At 39.7% G+C, this 20,181-nt stretch overlaps 1 protein-coding gene across 1 annotated transcript in view; it reads left to right on the forward strand.

The window, feature by feature from the left end:
- TEC (tec protein tyrosine kinase) overlaps positions 1-14,758 on the forward strand; it is a 125,698-nt gene extending 110,940 nt beyond the window's left edge. The window contains exons 15-18 of the mRNA XM_059923056.1: positions 9,845-9,909; positions 12,559-12,677; positions 12,761-12,918; positions 14,095-14,758. Coding sequence (XP_059779039.1) covers positions 9,845-9,909; positions 12,559-12,677; positions 12,761-12,918; positions 14,095-14,178 — 426 coding nt within the window. The 3' untranslated portion in view covers positions 14,179-14,758. The remainder of the gene's footprint in view (positions 1-9,844; positions 9,910-12,558; positions 12,678-12,760; positions 12,919-14,094) is intronic.
- The last annotated feature ends 5,423 nt before the right edge of the window (positions 14,759-20,181 follow it).

The raw sequence follows: 20,181 nt of genomic DNA on the forward strand, positions 1-20,181 counted from the left end.
GGTGATAAAAGGGAAGTTAAGCATTGACTTATCCTTTGACTAAGTCCTAAGCTGTTTTCCATCTCACACGCTAGAAGCTGAAACTATAACAGAAATCCTTTCGTTCATTTTCTTCACTGGAAAGAGATGGAGTCGACGTTAATTCCAGAAAATACCAGAAAAAGTAATCTATTACTGGTTCTAAATTATTGTGATGGAGACGCTTCTTAATTTTTCCTCTCTCTTACTCTGTCTCCCTCTCTTCTCCACTCGTTTTTTCTTTCTCTTTTTCTTCTCTGCCTATTCTTCCCAAATGTGTCTATTTTCAGTATGTTGGTAGAATCGTTAGTCCCTGTTAAAGTATACAATACTCTATTATTAACTATAGCCATCATGCTATATCTTAGATCCTCAAAACTTATCTTGTAACTGAAAGTTTGTACCCTTTGACCAACATCTCCATTTCCCCTAACCCCCCAACCTCTGGCAATCACCAGTATAGTCTTCCTTTCTATGAGTTCCATTTTTTTTTCCCCTTAGATTCCATATATAAGTGATAGCATATAGTATTTGTCTTTCTCTGTCTGGTCTCTTTCACTTAACATAGTGTCTTCCAGGTTCATCCATGTTGTTGCAACTGATGAGATTTCCTTCTTTTTTTTATGGTTGAACAATGTTCCATTTTGTCTCTCTCTCTCTCTCTCTCTCTCTCTCTATATATATATATACACACCACATTGTCTTTATTCATTCACCCATTGATGGACACTTAGGTTGTTTCCATATCTGGCTATTGTGAATAATGCTGCTATGAATATGGGAGTGCAGATATTTCTTTAAGGTACTGATTTTGTTTCCTTCAGCTGCATACTAGGAAGTGGGACTGATGGATCATATATATGGTAGTTCTGTTTTTAATTTCTTGAGGAACCTCCGTACTGCTTTCCATAGTGGCCATGCCAATTTGCATTCCCACCAACAGTATACAAGGGTTCCTCTTTCTCCACCTTTTCTTTTTTTGTTATTTCTGAGATATACATTTTAAAGTAATAGCTAGAATTATGACTTATAACATTATAACAGAACATATAAGATTTTTAGGAATTTCATGTAATGTCTGAAACATTTATATTAACATATTTCCATAAAAATAACCCAAAGAAAGTTTAGTATTAGTTGTTTATTTTTTTAATTTCTGAATTTTGTTTTATTTATTTTTTATACAGCAGGTTCTTGTTAGTCATCAATTTTATACACATCAGTGTATACATGTCAATCCCAATCGCCTAATTCAGCACACCACCCCCCCCACCCCCCCATGGCTTTCCCCCCTTGGTGTCCATACGTTTGTTCTCTGCATCTGTGTCTCAACTTCTGCCCTGCAAACAGGTTCATCTGTACCGTTTTTCTAGGTTCCACATACATGCATTAATATATGAGATTTGTTTTTCTCTTTCTGACTTACTTCACTCTGTATGACAGTCTCTAGATCCATCCACGTCTCAACACATGACTCAATTTCACTCCTTTTTATGGCTGAGTAATATTCCATTGTATATATGTACCACAACTTCTTTATCCATTCGTCTGTTGATGGGCATTTAGGTTGCTTCCATGACCTGGCTATTGTAAATAGTGCTGCAATGAACATTGGGGTGCATGTGTCTTTTTGAATTATGGCTTTCTCTGGGTATATGCCCAGTAGTGGGATTGATGGATCATATGGTAGTTCTATTTTTAGTTTTTGAAGAAACCTCCATACTGTTCTCCATAGTGGCTGTATCAATTTACATTCCCACCAACAGTGCAAGAGAGTTCCCTTTTCTCCACACCCTCTCCAGCATTTGTTGTTTGTAGATTTTCTGATGATGCCCATTCTAACTAGTGTGAGGTGATACCTCATTGTTGTTTGATTTGCATTTCTCTAATAATTAGTGATGTTGAGCATCTTTTCATGTGCTTCTTGGCCATCTGTATGTCTTCTTTGGAGAAATGTCTATTTAGTTCTTCTGCCCATTTTTGGATTGGGTTGTTTGTTTCTCTAGTATTGAGCTGCATGAGCTGTTTATATATTTTGGAGATTAATCCTTTGTCCATTGATTCGTTTGCAAATATTTTCTCCCATACTGAGGATTGTCTTTTCGTCTTGTTTATGGTTTCCTTTGCTGTGCAAAAGCTTTTGAGTTTCATTAGGTCCCATTTGTTTATTTTTGGTTTTATTTCCATTACTCTAGGAGGTGGATCAAAAAAGTTCTTGCTGTGATTTATGTCAAAGAGTGTTCTTCCCATGTTTTCTTCTAAGAGTTTTATAGTGTCCAGTCTTACATTTAGTTCTCGAATCCATTTTGAGTTTATCTTTGTGTATGGTGTTAGGGAGTGTTCTAAATTCATTCTTTTACATGTAGCTGTCCAGTTTTCCCAGCACCACTTATTGAAGTGACTGTCTTTTCTCCATTGTATATCCTTGCCTCCTTTGTCACAGATTAGTTGACCATAGGTCCGTGGGTTTATCTCTGGGCTTTCTATCTTGTTCCATTGATCTATGTTTCTGTTTTTCTGCCAGTACCATATTGTCTTGATTACTGTAGCTTTGTAGTATAGTCTGAAGTCAGGAAGTTTAATTCCTCCAGCTCCGTTTTTTTCCTTTAAGACTGCTTTGGCTATTCGGGGTCTTTTGTGTCTCCATACAAATTTTAAGATTTTTTTGTTCTAGTTCCGTAAAAAATGCCATTGGTAATTTGATAGAGATTGCATTGAATCTGTAGATTGCTTTGGGTGGTACAGTCATTTTCACAATATTGATTCTTCCAATCCAAGAACATGGTATATCTCTCCATCTGTTGGTATCATCTTTAATTTCTTTCATCAGTGTCTTATAGTTTTCTGCATACAGGTCTTTTGTCTCCCTAAGTAGGTTTATTCCTAGGTATTTTATTCCTTTTGTTGCAGTGGTAAATGGGAGTGTTTCCTTAATTTCTCTTTCAAATTTTTATCATTAGTGTATAGGAATGCAAGAGATTTCTGTGCATTAATTTTGCATCCTGCAACTTTACCAAATTCATTGATTAGCTCTAGTGGTTTTCTGGCAGCATCTTTAGGATTCTCTATGTATAGTATCATGTCATCTGCAAACAGTGACAGTTTTTCTTCTTCTTTTCCAATTTGTATTCCTTTTATTTATTTTTCTTCTCTGATTGCCATGGCTAGGACTTCCAAAACTATGTTGAATAATAGTGGCGAGAGTGGACATCCTTGTCTTGTTCCTGATCTTAGAGGAAATGCTTTCAGCTTTTCACCATTGAGAACAATGTTTGCTGTGGGTTTGTCTTATATGGCCTTTATTATGTTGAGGTAGGTTCCCTCTATGCCCACTTTCTGGAGAGTTTTTATCAGAAATGGGTGTTGAATTTTGTCAAAAGCTTTTTCTGCATCTATTGAGATGATCATATGGTTTTTATTCTTCAATTTGTTAATATGGTGTATCACATGGATTGATTTGCATATATTGAAGAATCCTTGCATCCCTGGGGTAAATCCCACTTGATCATGGTGTATGATCCTTTTAAAGTGTTGCTGGATTCTGTTTGCTAGTATTTTGTTGAGGATTTTTGCATCCATATTCATCAGTGATATTGATCTGTAATTTTCTTTTTTTGTAGTATCTTCGTCTGGTTTTGGTATCAGGGTGATGGTGGCCTCATAGAATGAGTTTGGGAGTATTCCTTCCTCTGCAGTTTTTTGGAAGAGTTTGAGAAAGATGGGTGTTAGCTCTTCTCTAAATGTTTGATAGAATTCACCTGCGAAGCCATCTGGTCCTGGACTTTTGTTTGTTGGAAGATTTTTAATCACAGTTTCAATTTCATTACTTGTGATTGGTCTGTTTATAGTTCTGTTTCTTCCGGGTTCAGTCTTGGAAGGTTATACCTTTCTAAGAATTTGTCCATTTCTTCCAGGTTGTCCATTTTATTGGCATAGAGTTGCTTGTAGTAGTCTCTTAGGATGCTTTGTATTTCTGCAGTGTCTGTTGTAACTTCTTTTTCATTTCTAATTTTATTGATTTGAGTCCTCTCCCTCTTTTTTTTTTTTTTCCCCACACACACTCACACTGTATTTTATTTTTACAAGAGATAAATAGACTGACATCAAGCATTGTACATGGATGACCACAACAAAAGCAACAATGATTGCAATTACCAAACATGAAACACACTCATACTATGTCATAATATTGACATTCAGTCCAGTAATCCTCCACTGTAGCAGCTCCTTTACTTTGCAGTGAAAATTGATTTGTATATTCTTTGCCTCTGAGTCCTTGTGGGATTTTTTTTTTTTTAATTCAAACAGAAAGTCACAAAAATTATACTCATCCTCATCAGTTCACTCAGTCCCATGTAATTACTTTTTTTTTTCATCTTGATCTTTTGTTAGCACTTTTATGAGTTATTGATCTTTGCTATTGTTTTCTTTGTTCCTATTTCATTTATTTCTGCTCTGATCTTTATGATTTCTTTCCTTCTGCTAACTTTGGGTTTTGTTTGTTCTTCTTTCTCTAGTTCCTTTAGGTGTAAGGTTAGATTGTTTATTTGAGATTTTTCTTGTTTCTTGAGGTAGGCTTGTATAGCTATAAACTTCCCTCCTAGAACTCTTTTGCTGCATCCCATAGGGTTTGGATCATCGTGTTTTCATTGTCATTTGTCTCTAGGTATTTTTTGATTTCCTCTTTGATTTCTTCAGTGATCTCTTGGTTATTTAGTAATGTATTGTTTAGCCTCCATGTGTTTTTTCTTTTACATTTTTTCCCTGTAATTCATTTCTAATCTCATAGCATTGTGGTCAGAAGAGATGCTTGATATGATTTCAACTTTCTTAAATTTACTGAGGCTTGATTTGTGACCCAAGACGTGATCTATCCTGGAGAATGTTCCGTGTGCACTTGAGAAGAACGTGTAATTTGCTGTTTTTGGATGGAATGTCCTATAAATATCAGTTAAATCTCTCTGGTCTATTGTGTCATTTAAAGCTTCCTTTTCCTTATTTATTTTAATTCTGGATGATCTGTCCATTGGTGTAAGTGAGGTGTTAAAGTCCCCCACTATTACTGTGTTACTGTCGATTTCCTCTTTTATAGCTGTTAGCAGTTGCCTTATGTATTGAGGTGCTCCTACATTGGGTACATATATATTTATATTGGATTGACCCCTTGATCATTATGTAGTGTCCTTCCTTTTCTCTTATAACATTCTTTATTTTATAGTCTATTTTATCTGATATGAGGATTGCTATTCCAGCTTTATCTTGATTTCCATTTGCATGGAATATCTTTTTCCATCCCCTCACTTTCAGTCTGTATGTGTCCCTAGGTCTGAAGTGGGTCTCTTTTAGACAGCATATGGGTGGGTCTTGTTTTGGTATCCATTCAGCCAGTCTATGTCTTTTGTTTGGAGCATTTAATCCATTCACGTTTAAGGTGGTTATCGATATGTATGTTCCTATGACCATTTTCTTAATTGTTTTGGGTTTGCTTTTGTAGGTCCTTTTCTTCTCTTGTGTTTCCCACTTAGAGAAGTTCCTTTAGCATTTGTTGTAGAGCTGGTTTGGTGGTGCTGAATTCTCTTACTTGTCTGTAAAGCTTTTGATTTCTCCATCGAATCTGAATGAGATCCTTGCCGGGTAGAGTAATCTTGGTTGTAGGTTCTTCCCTTTCATCACTTTAAGTATATCATGCCACTCCCTTCTGGCTTGTAGAGTTTCTGCTGAGAAATCAGCTGTTAACTTTGTGGGAGTTCCCTTGTGTGTTATTTGTCGTTTTTCCCTTGTTGCTTTCAATAATTTTTCTTTGTCTTTAATTTTTGCCAATTTGATTACTATGTGTCTTGGCATGTTTCTCCTTGGGTTTATCCTGTATGGGACTCGCTGTGCTTCCTGGACTTGGGTGGCTATTTCCTTTCCCATGTTAGGGAAGTTTTCGACTATAATCTCTTCAAATATTTTCTCTGGTCCTTTCTCTCTCTCTTCTCCTTCTGGGACCCCTATAATGCGAATGTTGTTGCATTTAATGTTGTCTCAGAGGTCTCTTAGGCTGTCTTCATTTTTTTTCATTCTTTTTTCTTTATTCTGTTCTGCGGCAGTGAATTCCACCATTCTGTCTTCCAGGTCACTTATCCGTTCTTCTGCCTCAGTTATTCTGCTATTGATTCCTTCTAGTGTAGTTTTCATTTCAGTTATTTTATTGTGCATCTCTGTTTGTTTGTTCTTTAATTCTTCTAGGTCTTTGTTAAACATTTCTTGCATCTTATCGATCTTTTCCTCCATTGTTTTTCCGAGGTCCTGGATCATCTTCACTATCATTATTCTGAATTCTTTTTCTGGAAGGTTGCCTATCTTCACTTCATTTGGTTGTTTTTCTGAGGTTTTATCTTGTTCCTTCATCTGGTACATAGCCCTCTGCCTTTTCATCTTGTCTATCTTTCTGTGAATGTGGTTTTTGATCCACAGGCTACAGGATTGTAGTTCTTCTTGCTTCTGCTCTCCACCTTTTCTTTTTTGCCAGCTGTTGTCATCTCGTGTTTTTGTTGGTAGTCGTTCTGACAGGTGTGAGGTGATATCTCATTGTGGTTTTGATTTGCATTTCCCTGATGATTAGTGGTGTTGAGCCCCTTTCCACGTACCTATTGGCCATTTGCATGTCTTTTTTTTTTTTTTTTTTTTTTTGGCCTTGCCGCACGGCATGCGGGATCTTAGTTCCCCAACTAGTATTGAACCTGTGCCCCCTGCAGTGGAAGTGTGGAGTACTAACCACTGGACCGCCAGGGAATTCCCTTGTGTGTCTTTTTTGATAAAATGTGTATTCAGTCCTCTGCTCCTTTTTCAATCGAATATTTACTTTTTTGCTGTTGAGTTGAATGAGATCCTTATATATTTTAGATATTAACCCTTTATCAGATACATGTTTTACAAATATTTTTTTTCCCATTCTGTAGTTTGCCTTTTCGTTTTGTTGATTGTTTCCTTTGCTGTGAAAACACTTTTTACTTTGGTATAGCCCTAGTTATTTATTATTGCTTTTGTTGCCTGTGCTTTGGTGTCAGATCCAAAAAATCATTGCCAAGACCATGTCAAAGAGCTTTTCCCCTATGTTTTCTTCTAGGAGTTGTATATTTTCAGGTGTTACATTTAAGTCTTTAATCAATTTCAAGTTAATTTTGTGTATGGTGTAAGAGTAGGGTCCAATTTCATTATTTTGCCTATGGATATTTGAATTTCTCAGCACCATTTATGGAAGAGATTATCCTTTCCCCATTGTGTGTTCTTGGTGCCCATGTTAAAGATTAGTTGACCATATATACATGGGTTTATTTCTGGATTCTCTGTCCTGTTCCATTGGTCTATGTCTCTGTTTCTGTGCCAGTACCATACAGTTTTGATTACTATATTTCTGTAATCTAGTTCAAAATCAGGAAATGTGATGCCTCCAGCTTTATTCATTTTCAAGATTGTTTTGGCTATTCAAGGTCTTTTGTAGTTTCGTATGAAATTTAGATTGTTTTTTATATTTCTCTGAAAAATGTAGTGGAATTTTGATAGGGTTGCATTAAATGTGTAGATCATTTTGGGTAGTATGGACATTTTAACAGTATTAATTCTTCCACTCTGTGAACACAGGATATCTTGCCATTTATTTGTGTCTTCTTCAGTTTCTTTCATCAGTGTCTTACAGTTTTCAGTGTACAGATCTTTCACCTGCTTGGTGAAATTTACCTATGTATGTTAATGTTTTTGTTGCTATTGAAATTCACTTGCTTTCTTAATTTCTCTCAGTTCATTGTTAGCGTATAGAAACAAAACTGATTTTTCTATGTTTAGTTTGTATCCTGCAACTTTACTGAGTTCTTTTATTACTTCTAACAGTTTTTTAGTGGAGTCTTTAGAGTTTTCTATATATAAGATCATGTCATCTGCAAACAGAGACAATCTTACTTTTCTATTCCAATTTGGATGCCTTTTATTTCTTTTTCTTACCTAGTTGCTCTGGCTAGGACTTTCAGTACTATGTTCAATAGAAGTGACAAGAGTGGGCATCCTTGTCTTGTTTCTGATCTTGGAAGAAAAGCTTTTAGCTTTTCACCATTGAGTATGTTGTTAGCTGTGGGCTTGTAATATATGACTTTTATTATGTTGAGGTACATTCCTTCTATACCTAACTTGTTGAGAGTTTTTAATCATGAAATGAAAGGATTTTGAATTTTGTCAAATGCTTTTTCTATATCTGTTGAGATGATCATGTGATTTTTATCCTTCCTTCTGTTAGTGTGGTGTATCACGTTTTTGATTTGCCTATGTCAAACCATCCTTGTATCCCAGGGATAAACACCACTGGATCATGGCGTATGATCCTTTTAATGTGCTGTTGAATTCTGTCTGCTAATATTTTGTTGAGGATTTTTTCATCTATGTTCATCAGCCATATTGGCCTGTATTTTTATTTTCTTTTTGTGTCCTTATCTTGCTTAGGAGTTAGGGTGATGTTGACCTTATAAAATGAGATTGGAAGTGAACCTTTTAAAATTTTTTGGAAGAGTTTGAGAACTTAGGATTGGTGTTAACTCTTCTTTAAATGTTTGGTGGCATTCACCAGTGAAGCCATCCAGTCCTGGGCTTTTCTTTCACAAAACTTTTAAAGATCACATTTTATGATTGGGGCAAAGGACTTTGCAAAATAGAAGATGTGATATGTGTAACATTAGTTATTATTATTATTATGCTCAGTGATGATAAAGAACATCTCTTTGTCATATTGAAACTTGTGAATTTAGCACCTTCCTCTTTTTTGACTTTTAAAACTGATGGAAATCTGTTGTCTACGTGGGTATGGCAGGTTACACCTCTCTACACATACCACACCTTGGTGAAGGCAATTTTGATATGTTTGTGCCTATGATACTGACATCATTAGGGTAGGTTTTTGTCATCCCTTAAGGGAAGATTTTGATGCTTCTGTCTCCTGGGTGAAGAATCCTGGTGACTATAAAGTAAAGGCATGATAAGGTATCTTTATAGGAAGACGGTGATAATCCAGGGAACGGGTATTAACTCATACTTTAAAAGAGACTCTTAAAACGCATTCAACAGGAAATAACCTCGTGTAAATGGAATTTGCCATGTACAGAGAATAAAATTCTGAAGCATAAGGAAGAAAAATACATTCTTAGTCTATGGGTTATAGCATGAAAAAGATTGTCATCATGTCTTCCTTCTGAGAAATACTATGTCTTTTTCCAAACTATTTTCTTGAACCTTGTAACCTTAAAGAATGGGGAAGAAAGTATAAATAATCTAGAATTGTATTTGTCATAAATGACAAGGCAAACTATGTTACACATGGCTGTTCTTTTGACTCTTTGGGTTAGAGAAGACCAATCATTGAGCAAAGCCACTGGGTAAAAGATTGTTCACCCATCACTCTGATGCTTGTGTGTTATAAGGCTCGCCTAGTAAGAACCTGAATTAAGGACTTTAAGAGATGTTGTCACTATCAATAAGAAAATCAGATAGTTTAATAAGAATAGAAATGGGTGGGCAAAAAGCTGATTGACCCTCCTATTAGTCCTTGTATAGATATGACAGTTGGCAAAGATTATGTAATAATGCCTTTTTGCACATGAGACTTTTGACTGTCTTTCTATCCATTCTTTCATATAAATGTTGAAGACATTTCCATAGGGGTAAAAATAAATTTATAAGAGACACCACCTCTGAAAATGTTGACTGGGTTACACTAAATTTAATATAAATAGAACTTATATTTTTCTACTTTTATTGTGGAACTTTGCAACTAATATACCATTATAATGTTGTTTTCCAGGCTGCCAGAAATTGTCTAGTAAATGAGGCAGGAATTGTGAAAGTTTCTGATTTTGGAATGGCTAGGTAAGGCTGAGTATATGTGAACATTTTCTATAAATTTTGGATTAAATTAATGTAAGACTGTGGCCTTTCCCTTGAAAGTACTTGACTTTTTCTTTGCAGTTTGTGTCAACTTCTTCCTCTGATGCCTGTTTAAGAGCTATTTTGAAATATCTTTTGTTCCTTTAACAAAACATTAGAAGTACCCATCATTTTTCTTTAAGTCCCCATCATTTTTGTACAGATTGATTTTTCTGCTTCTTAGTGTTTTTTATATAAGGTTAGAAAATAGATTATCTATATTTTGAAAGATTTCTTTGCTGAATTTGTCTTTTTACTGTTAGCTTTGGCTTTTTCTCAGGTAAACTGTTGAGAAATTATGATTACTTAATACTTCATTATATGGCTTTAGTTGATATTCACATTAGCTTATAGAATTGATAAGCATGGAAATAATCTGCACTGATAAAGCGAAAAGGAAACCCTATTAGATGTCCTGAGATAAAATATATTAAAATAACACAGTATACATTGTGTTAATTATTGTTAATCATTCTCTCCACTAGGTGGTAGTATAGCCCGTTAAATACACTACTTTCTTTTCTCCCTGGTGTGGATTAAATTTCTAGAATCTTTTGTTTTGATAGAAATGTGTTCGGGGTAAGTTTTTAGAATACGCAAATCTGTAATGTTTTTATTCTCTAAATTTTTGTAATCTTAATAGGGTGTTAGAAAAGTCCTTTATAAAGTATTTCATTTGTCCTTTCTTTCCCTCCTTCCTTCATCCATTCATTTATCTGTACACCCATCCATACAAAATTAGGTGCCTGCTCTGTGCCAGGCACAACACTACAGATTGAACCCTTGCAGAGGATGACATTATCCATGTGAGTCCCTGCCCACGTGCAGCTTAAATTCAGGAGGCGAGAGAAACATAAGACCTGAGAACCACTAAGAGGGGAGAGCACAGAGCGAGGTGACAGAGCAGGGGTCCGCAAACCTCGGCTTCTGGACCACATCTGACCCAACACTTATGTGTGTATGGCCCGTGAGCCAACCACGGTGTTCACATTGTTTAATGGTTGAGAAAAAAAAACTTTAAAAATATTATGACATGTGAAAATTATCTGAAAGTCAAAAGCCAGTGTCCATAAATAAAGTGTTAATAGGACACAGACTCATTCACAGATATGCTGGCTGGCTGCTTTCACTCTACAGAGGCCTGCAAAATCTAAAACACTCTTTGTCTGGCCTTTTACAGAAAAAGTTTGCCGACCCCTGTGATAGCGATAACTTGGGGCTGGTGGGGCGGGCGGGTACTGAGTGATGGCGCGGGGCAGGGGTGACGGTAGCGACTTCAAATCTGGTGCCTCTCGAAGGCCTCTTTGAGACCAGGATATCTGAAAAGAGACCCAAAAGGCAGGAAGTAGTCAGTTAGGTGAAAGTCTGAGGATAAAATATTCCAGGTGGCAGAACACCGAGTCCAAAAGCTTGAAATTTGGGATGAGCTTGACCTGCTCAAGAATCCAAAGGGGGTCGGGGTGGTCAGCCCATGGCCAGCATGAGGAACGGTTATAAAGGCAGGCCAGGCCAGGTCTCACTCCTGAGGAAACTCGGGCCGAGGGAGGTTAGAAAGCCATTGCTGTCCGAAATGGGACCAGAACTGCTGGCTGTCAGGGCAATAAGGACCCAGTGCTCTTTGTTTGTTTTCTGTGAAGATATTCTGTATCTAACAGGCAAGGCCTCCAATTTCAGGTTTGATTTTCATATGTTTGGCTTTCAAAAAACCTGTACTTTTGCATCAGCTCCTTTGAAACACTCATTCTACACTCAGTTCAGACTCCCCTGACTGACAGACGCCCATGGTGGCACTGTCACCATCTTTGTCTATACAGCGAAGGAAGTTTGTGCAATCATTTGAATATTTTCCCATGGAGCTTGCAGAAATTAACCTGGTATGTTCCTATAATATGTAAACACCTTCCTCTTGTAAATACATACTGAACACATTACAGAAAGGGCTGAAGAACCCATATTTAGCACCCCAATTAAGATCCTCCCCAGGGGTAACCAGTGTTACCAGTTTGTGTGTGTCCTTCCAGAAGGACATAAGTATGCTCCCATAGAGAAATTACATAGTATTGTTCTGAGTGTGTGTGTATAGAGGATGGACGTAATGGTATATACCTATATACACCACCATGTGCGTACATCATTTTGCAATTTGCTCTTTTTATTTGCTATAGTTTTAAGTTGTGCTCTGTGGAATCATGGGGGCAAAAGCACACGTGCTCCAAGCGCTTTGCACCACTTCCTTTAGAGCAGCTCTGCTTTAGATGTTTTACATGTGGGGCCTTTGGGTAAAATTTTTTGTTTAAAGAACAGAACTGCTTCTTTAAAAGAAAGTTTGCAAGACTCTTTTATTGTATGCTGCCTCCAATGCCTTATGAAAAAGAAAAACAGAAAAGTGAAAGCGCGGATAGAATGTCACGGTGCATCCATCTCAAGCACTTAGAGGAAGAGGGCAATTGCAGAGGCGTGGTTGCACAGGCAAACAGCCAGCTTCAACCGGATGCCTGTTGGACTTCAGTCAACTGTGCTTTTGATTTTAAGGGGGAGAAAAATTAAAGAACATGTACAAAATACAGACCGTAACTCAGTGTCTTACTCTAGGTATGTTCTGGATGATCAGTACACGAGTTCTTCCGGTGCTAAATTTCCCGTGAAGTGGTGTCCACCTGAGGTGTTTAATTACAGCCGCTTTAGCAGCAAATCAGATATCTGGTCATTTGGTAAGAGCCATGCTCCATTTCCCCTCAACTCTGCCCTGAAGAGGAACTGAGTGCATCGTTTGGCAATCCTTCTCCTCTTCCAGGTGTCTTAATGTGGGAAATATTCACTGAAGGCAGAATGCCCTTTGAGAAAAACACCAACTATGAAGTGGTAACCATGGTTACTCGCGGCCACCGACTCCATCAGCCGAAGTTGGCGTCCAGATATGTATACGAGGTGATGCTGAGATGTTGGCAGGAGGTATAACATTTTTCGGGTGCTTTTTTCTTCAATCTCTAAAGCATTCAGGGATCTGGGCTTGGTCGATTCAAACTGTGTGGTCTTTATAGCCTAGTGAATGAGCGCATGTTTTATATGATTTCTAACTCTTAAGCAGGAAGCCAGTCTTCTCAACTCAGTCTGAATAATGGGAAGAAGATGTGAAGAAGTGGAAAACACTAATAATTAAGATAGTAAACTCAGGCTGCCGCTCCCTTCCCAAGTGGGGCTCCTGCCACAGTCGCCTGAGCTGGGGACTCTGGGGATAAACCCAGAGAAGTAGCTGTTCTTTCAGTGGATCTCTAGTGTTGTCGAAGTATTACTCTTTCACCAGAGAAGTTTTTTTTCTCCAAGCCTCAGCTTCCTCAGGTCATTTACTCTCAGTCGTCGGAAGTTTTCCTTCGCCCCATGTTAAAATGTCACCTCATAGAAGAGATTAGACACCAAAATGACTTTTGAAAGATAACAGTAACATTAGCTCACAGGTATGATGTGCTAGGCACTGTGCGAAGTGCTTTCAATTTAGTTCTCGAAATAACCCTTCAAAGTGTGGATACTTTTACTATGACCACTCTGTGGATGAGGATATCAAGTTGTTGCTTGCCTAAGGCCACTTAACTACAGAGAAGCAGAGTCCTGTCTGACTCCAAAGCCCATGCCCTGGTCACTTGCTATAATGCCTCCCAAGAGCATTGATTGGCCTTCTGGCCAAGAAGTGGTGCTAGGGGGAGTGGGGACAATGTGAGCAAAGGTAGGGTGGTGGTGATGAACTTGGTGTGTGTATACAAGGGTAGAGGTTGTTCTGATTGAGCATAGGGCCCATGTGAGGGTTTCTGTGGGAAATAAAACTGGGTAGCAAGGGCCTGGGGGAGGGGCAGGTTATAGAGGACCCTGCAAGTTAGCAGGACTTGATTTTGCGGGCAGTTAGGATCTCTGCTAGGTTCTTGAATGGGATGCCAAAGCCATGTGGCAGAAAGGTTAGTGTAGCAGCAGCACATGCAGGATCGATTAGACCTGTTTGGAGATGCATGTGTGTTCCGGCCCCGAAGCAAGGAGTCCCTTACTCTGGTATGCAATGCTATCTGAGTTGGAGCAGTGAAAAATCATTTTGGGGATGGATTCTGGAACCCACAGCTTCTACTTGATTTTGAATTGTAGAAACCAGAGGGAAGGCCTTCCTTTGAAGACTTGCTGCGCACGATAGATGAACTAGTCGAATGTACAGAAACTTTTGGAAGATAAGTGCTGTGACCGGATGATGTGATGGCTTCCAGATTCCAAAGCACCAGGAAGAAATGGCACTTTGTGGCAAACTATTAATTTATTTAGCACTTGAACGTGTAGATTGTTTTACTTATAAAGTGGAAACACCTAAAACATTTGCTTCTAGACCAGCCGTAGCTCTGTGACCGAATCTTCTGGATTATGGAAATGCTGCCTTAGACATGATGGTTAAAAGCAGCCACTTTTATTCATTCCACAAGTACTGGAGTGCCCACTATGTGCCAGGCACTGTGCCCAGGCCCCAGGGTCTGCCCATTTTAAGGGTGTATGTGGGGTCATGTTAGCTGGTGCCAGTGGAAAGCCAGGGTAATTGGGAGGGGGAAGGGTATCCGAGCCACATTCCATCCACCCCTCTCTTCCCTGTGACTTCTACAGAAATCTGGGCTGGGGCATTGTCTGGAATATGGGTTCCGAATGGATCAGGAACCCACCTTGGATAAGTACCCATCTTTTGTTTTGAAACATCTGTTTTCAAGACTGCCATTAGTATTACATTAAAACATATTTGTATGCTGTACATATTGTAAATATATATAATATATAAAGTTATATATTTATAAGAAACATGAGTCGTCTTTTTTTTATTTGATTTTTATTAGAGTATAGTTGATTTTATGAGTTGTCTTTTAATTCCCTACTGAAGAGAAAAATGTCTGGACCCTTCTATCACTAATGCCCCCTCCTCATTTGGGTAGCCATGTTTGAGGTGCCTGTCCAGCTTAAGCCCCCAGCAGGGGCTGTGTTTGGGCTAAGTGGACCTGCCCACGGTATCCACAGCTAATTGGAGTTGGATGGAAAATTGAGCCTAAGGGCAATCGATCAGTTTCTGTGTCTTAAGAATCTGCCCCTGGACATAAATGTGGAAGTGTGCTCTGGAGCAGAAGGGTCAGATGGTGTTCACCGTAAAGGCCGTCCCAGCTGCACGCAAGACCCAGGAGCAAGCCAAGTTCTGGCAGAATTCAGGGAGCAGCCAGGAAAAATGGAGAGCATGGCGTCTGAGCTGTCTCCCAGATGGCTTTCAGGAGGCCAGGTTGGACTTGGGTTCCTGCATCAGAGAGATTGTCTGTTATAGCTTCATAGTAGACCCTGCAATTGAGTTTATTTGAGTGGGTTTCTGACCCTTATAATTTCTGACCAGGACACCATCTGAGTTAGAACCTCATTTACGCATGAGCCCAGGGAAAAGAAAGGCAGTCTCCATCATGAAAGCAAGGCCGTGTATCGCCCCACACTGTATTGTTGGTTTTGTGGGCATAGAAAGCCCAGGAAGACACAGGGCTTTTCTTCGGGAGTTCGTCTGCTCTGGGGGACCGTGGTCTCCCCCATGCTGTGGAGCATTGTGTGAACACTCTTTACATAGCGTTCACATAAGTAGTTCTTATGTGAAGAAGCTACTTAACGCCCAGCGACGAGTTGTCTCAGTCAACAGCATCCCACAGAACATTCTCCAGGAACAGCTGACGAGGTTAAACCACAGTGTTGCCAAGGAAACAGCTCACAGGTGGGCAATGCTAGGTTCAGGAGTTTATCCCCCTGGTTTCCCAAGCAAGTAACGGGCCAGAAGTTGTGCCCATGGCCTCAGAATAGCACAAATACTATTACCTGGCTGCCTGTTTCCTCGAGGACCCCCTGTAGACCTTGGGACGTGAAAAAGGCATCTCTGTGGTTTGTGTTTGAAGCACTAAGAAGTCTTATCCATTCACGTGGGGCCCAAAGGAACCTGTGTAGAGCAGGACTCAGGATCCCAGAGGATTTATTATGGCTCTTGCTTCCGAGAATGAGCTGAGGCCTCTACATTTGATTTTTTTTAAGCTACATCCTCAAGGCCCACTTCCTCTACCATCTTCAAGTCTCATTAACAAGAGAGTGGCTTCTTTTGTCACATGCCAGGTTGTTGGGACCCGGATAGCATGTCCTCTGCGTGTGACTTCTTATTTCCCTATGTTTCCGCTAAGGATCTAGAGGCAAGAGCAAGCAAAGTCAAGGTGAATGACCCATCTACCCTCTTTTGTGGATTGCACTGGCTTGAATATTATAGCAGTGGTACTAGAACCATTTAACTCACTAAGTGCTTTAATGGTTAAAAAAATTATTATACAAGCTGCGTTTATGGAAAATCAAGACCTTTTAAGGGACACAGGCAGTGGCTGGCTTCTCTGAGTAGCACCTTCATATGACCATGGAGAATCATCTTTCCATTCTGGTCAGTTCATCGCCTGAAGGCTGTCTTCTATCCTTCCCTGTCCCCCCCTTATAATGGAAAAAAATAAAATATTGATCCTAAGCCTTGTCACAATCTGTTTGCCACCTTCCTTCTCATCTTCCCGTTTAACTGTACCCCCATCACAGAAATATACACACCTGTTAACTGAATTATAGCTCATTCAAGGGGTTGGCTGTATGCGAGCTGTACCCTGCTATCATTGTCATACCTTTCTCCTTCCTTCGTCTCTCACCTTGACTCCTCCCGCCCCTCCCAGCCCCATCCCATACTTCCCTTTTGACCTTGAGGAACTGTGTTTAAAGTGCTAGGTGGCTTTGAAGAGAGAGGAGAAAGTATAGCCCTTGCCCTAATAGTTAACGTATACTTTTGATGGGAAAACAAGATTTGGCAACATCTGGGAATATTTTCTTCAAAAATCTTTAAATATTTCACTAGAGCTTAAAAAAAAAAGTGTTTATATCAAACCATAGCTACAGCTAAAGGAGAAGTAAAAATAGAAGAATCCACCCAGAATGTGTAAAGAGATCTTAATCTGTAAAGCAGGAAATAGGAAGGGCAACGTGAATCTACTGTGTCTTCAGTGCAGTGGTTCCCTTTGGTTTTAGTTTTTGGTTATTTTTCAGTGGGATGAAGTGAAACTCCTAAGTGCGTCTTTATTGTTGATGTTGTTGTGTTTGTAGCTCTCGGCCACGCCCCAGTCACCTGGGGATGGATTAGTTTTCCCTCCTGCCCCGCAAAATAAACTTTCCTCATACGGTGCCTGAAGTGTTAGTACTGAGTAGGAGGACAGAATATTCTAGACGTGGTACTTCAAAACTTACAATCTAATTCTGTTTCTACCACTAACGGTGTCCCTTATCTTATCTGTGCCTCCAATTCTTTCTCTGTCCAGAGAGAGCAATTTGAGTTCATGCTCTTTTTAAGGTCCCGTTTACCAAAATCTTGTGATTTCTTGAAAATGGTGTTTGCTGGAGTCACCCACGCACTCGGGAATGAAGAACTAATAGCAGCTACCCTCAAAGATCTGGATGTAGATTATTGAGCTTTCTCTTATGTAGGCCATCGGGCTGTCATTCACACACTTCTCTGAGGTTTTTAGAACAGGAAAATAGGTGGGGTTAACTTTGCCTGTGAGAAACGTCTTGGGTGAGCTATGATTTCAGTTAAAAGTTGTGTTTTTGTGACAGGAGCATCGCTGAAGACCTGAAGGCTGTTTTGTTTGCTCCCCGCACAAGTGCAGCCATGATTCTTTCCACCTGTAAGTAAGATGGCTTTGTCCTTTATCTTCAGGGCTTGTTCTGGGCATGGTACTTAGTCTTGAACGCCAGAAATTGTGAAGTGTGGAAGATAATTTCCCCAGATGTTGTGACAGGGTTTTGTTTGTTATTTAAATACCCATGATGGTGATGTAATTTTAGAAAATGTTCAGCATTAAGAACACAAAAGAAAACAAAATAGTGTCCTTAAATCTACCTGTGTGTGTAGAAATGCAATCAGTTTGAAAAGTATTTGTATTTAGAATATAGTGTAAAGAACTGAGAGCAAAAGTCTAGGAGACCAAGTTCCACTTCAGGATTTGCTGCAACATTAGTGGGTCACCTTTGGTAACTTCTTTAAATCAGGTCCCCATCTGTACAATGGGCACTCTCTTTCTGCCTACCTCCCAACAAGATACTATAGAGAAACAATAGATTAAAATGACAGGCTCTTCATGAACTTAATTTTGGAGTTGCTTTGGAAGACTATTCAGTCCCATGTACAAGTTTGGAAATGCTTGTTGATTTACCTCAAAGACTCAAGAGAGCCTTATCATGCAAATAATTAAAAATCGGGAAGAAAAATACTGATTTTAATTCTGGATGACTATGGAAACAAGCTTCAACAAAGCTCAGTCACATCAGAATAAAGCAATCAAAGCCACTGACAACAGTTTTTGCACTTCTGATTTTTAAGTGGCATTAGGAAAAATTTTTTGCAATTTTTAAATATCATGTGTTTAAACCAAATCACCGCATAGGACCCAACACTTGTTGGTAGGATTCGTAAAAAATAAACCAGGCTACTCCACTTGTACCTACCTGAATTATAACTTACAGTCTGGGTCCACACATAGATCAAGACGGGGTGCCCATTATCAGAAACACAGGCCAAGCAGAGCAAAGCAGAAAGAGCTAAGAAGCAGTAACCCATGTCCCCACCTCCCCTAACGGCAGGACAGAGATGAGCAGTGACTTAATAAGAACCTTTCCATTAAAAGCCATGTGGGCATCTGTTCTTCATTTCTCCTGAGGTCAGAACTAGAGAAAAGGCTGTAAATGGTAACAGGAAGGATTCAGCTATATATAAAATAAACAGTGAGGGTTGAGACAAGGATTAGCTTACCCAAAGGATTGAATAGGAGACCACCTATTAGTGGGGATATTTTGAGGATCATTCTGTCTGGCCAGAAGGGCATGGGTTTGATGAACTCTCACTGTCCTTTCCAGCTTCTGATAATTTGATTCAACGGTAAGACTCACCTGTTTATTTCTTCCACAGATTGCACTTAGATGTGGCTCCATTTTCTTTCTTTCTTTTTTTTTTTAAAAATTTATTAATTTATTTTAAATTTTTGGCTGCATTGGGTCTTTGTTGTTGCACACGGGCTTTCTCTAGTTGCAGTGAGCGGGGGCTACTCTTCGTTGTGGTGCGCGGGCTTCTCATTGCAGTGGCTTCTCTTGTTGCGGAGCACGGGCTCTAGGCATGCAGGCTTCAGTAGTTGTGGCTCGCAGGCTGTAGAGCGCAGGCTCAGTAGTTGTGGCGCACGGGCTTAGTTGCTCCGCGGCCTGTGGGGTCTTCCCGGACCAGGGCTCGAACCCGTGTCCCCTGCATTGGCAGGCGGATTCTTAACCACTGCACCACCAGGGAAGCCGTGGCTCCATTTTCTTCTGGGTAAAACAATGAGTGTTTACTGTTGACCAGAGAAAGCTAAGAGGTGCCCCAGGGTGTGTTACTACTAATCAAAAAAATGTTTATAGGTGTTTTTCGGGCCAGAGTCATTTGGGAAATACATTGGTTGTTTTAAGGGCTGTCATAGAAGTCTGGCCTCATAGGCTGCTGTAGGGCAGGAGGAGATCCTTGTGGAAGGTGCGATATTGATCTTACTGACTGGTGGGCAGAGCCTGGGAGTGGTACCAGGGCACTGCTCCTGTGAGGGTCAGTTTGTGAAACACAATTGGTCGTTTCTCCCAAATAACCCCTGCTCTGAGGACAGACACAGCCCAGGAGAATCATTTAGGGGACGGGGACCAGGGAGACGTGCTGGGGGTTCGAAAAGCTGACCACCTCCCTTCCCTCCATCTCATCATCACCTAATTTCTCTGTCTTTTCTTCCCAATTTATAAAGTAGAAGGAAAAATAATAATTGGGTGGTTCTTAAGTGTTGGTGTGCCTGAAGTGTGCTTTAGGATACTGTTCAAATGCAGTTTTCTAGACTCATGATTTGATCGGGGGGGGTGAGGTAAGGACCGCTTGGTCACACTGCCTTTCTTGGGTCTCTGCTTTCAAAGCCCTCTCTTATTCCTTGTGTGTTTGAGTCCCACGCCAACCCCTTTAAGTTAGTATCTTCTGTTATTTCTTTTACAATTAATACAGAGATAACGAGGGTAGCTGCACAGGCATCTCTAAGGTGGCCCCAGTGATGTCCCCCTCCAGCTGTCCACACCCTTGCACGATCCCTCTCCTTGGGTACAAATGGA

This window comes from Balaenoptera ricei, chromosome 5 (assembly GCF_028023285.1).
Source record: "Balaenoptera ricei isolate mBalRic1 chromosome 5, mBalRic1.hap2, whole genome shotgun sequence".
NCBI lineage: Eukaryota > Metazoa > Chordata > Mammalia > Artiodactyla > Balaenopteridae > Balaenoptera > Balaenoptera ricei.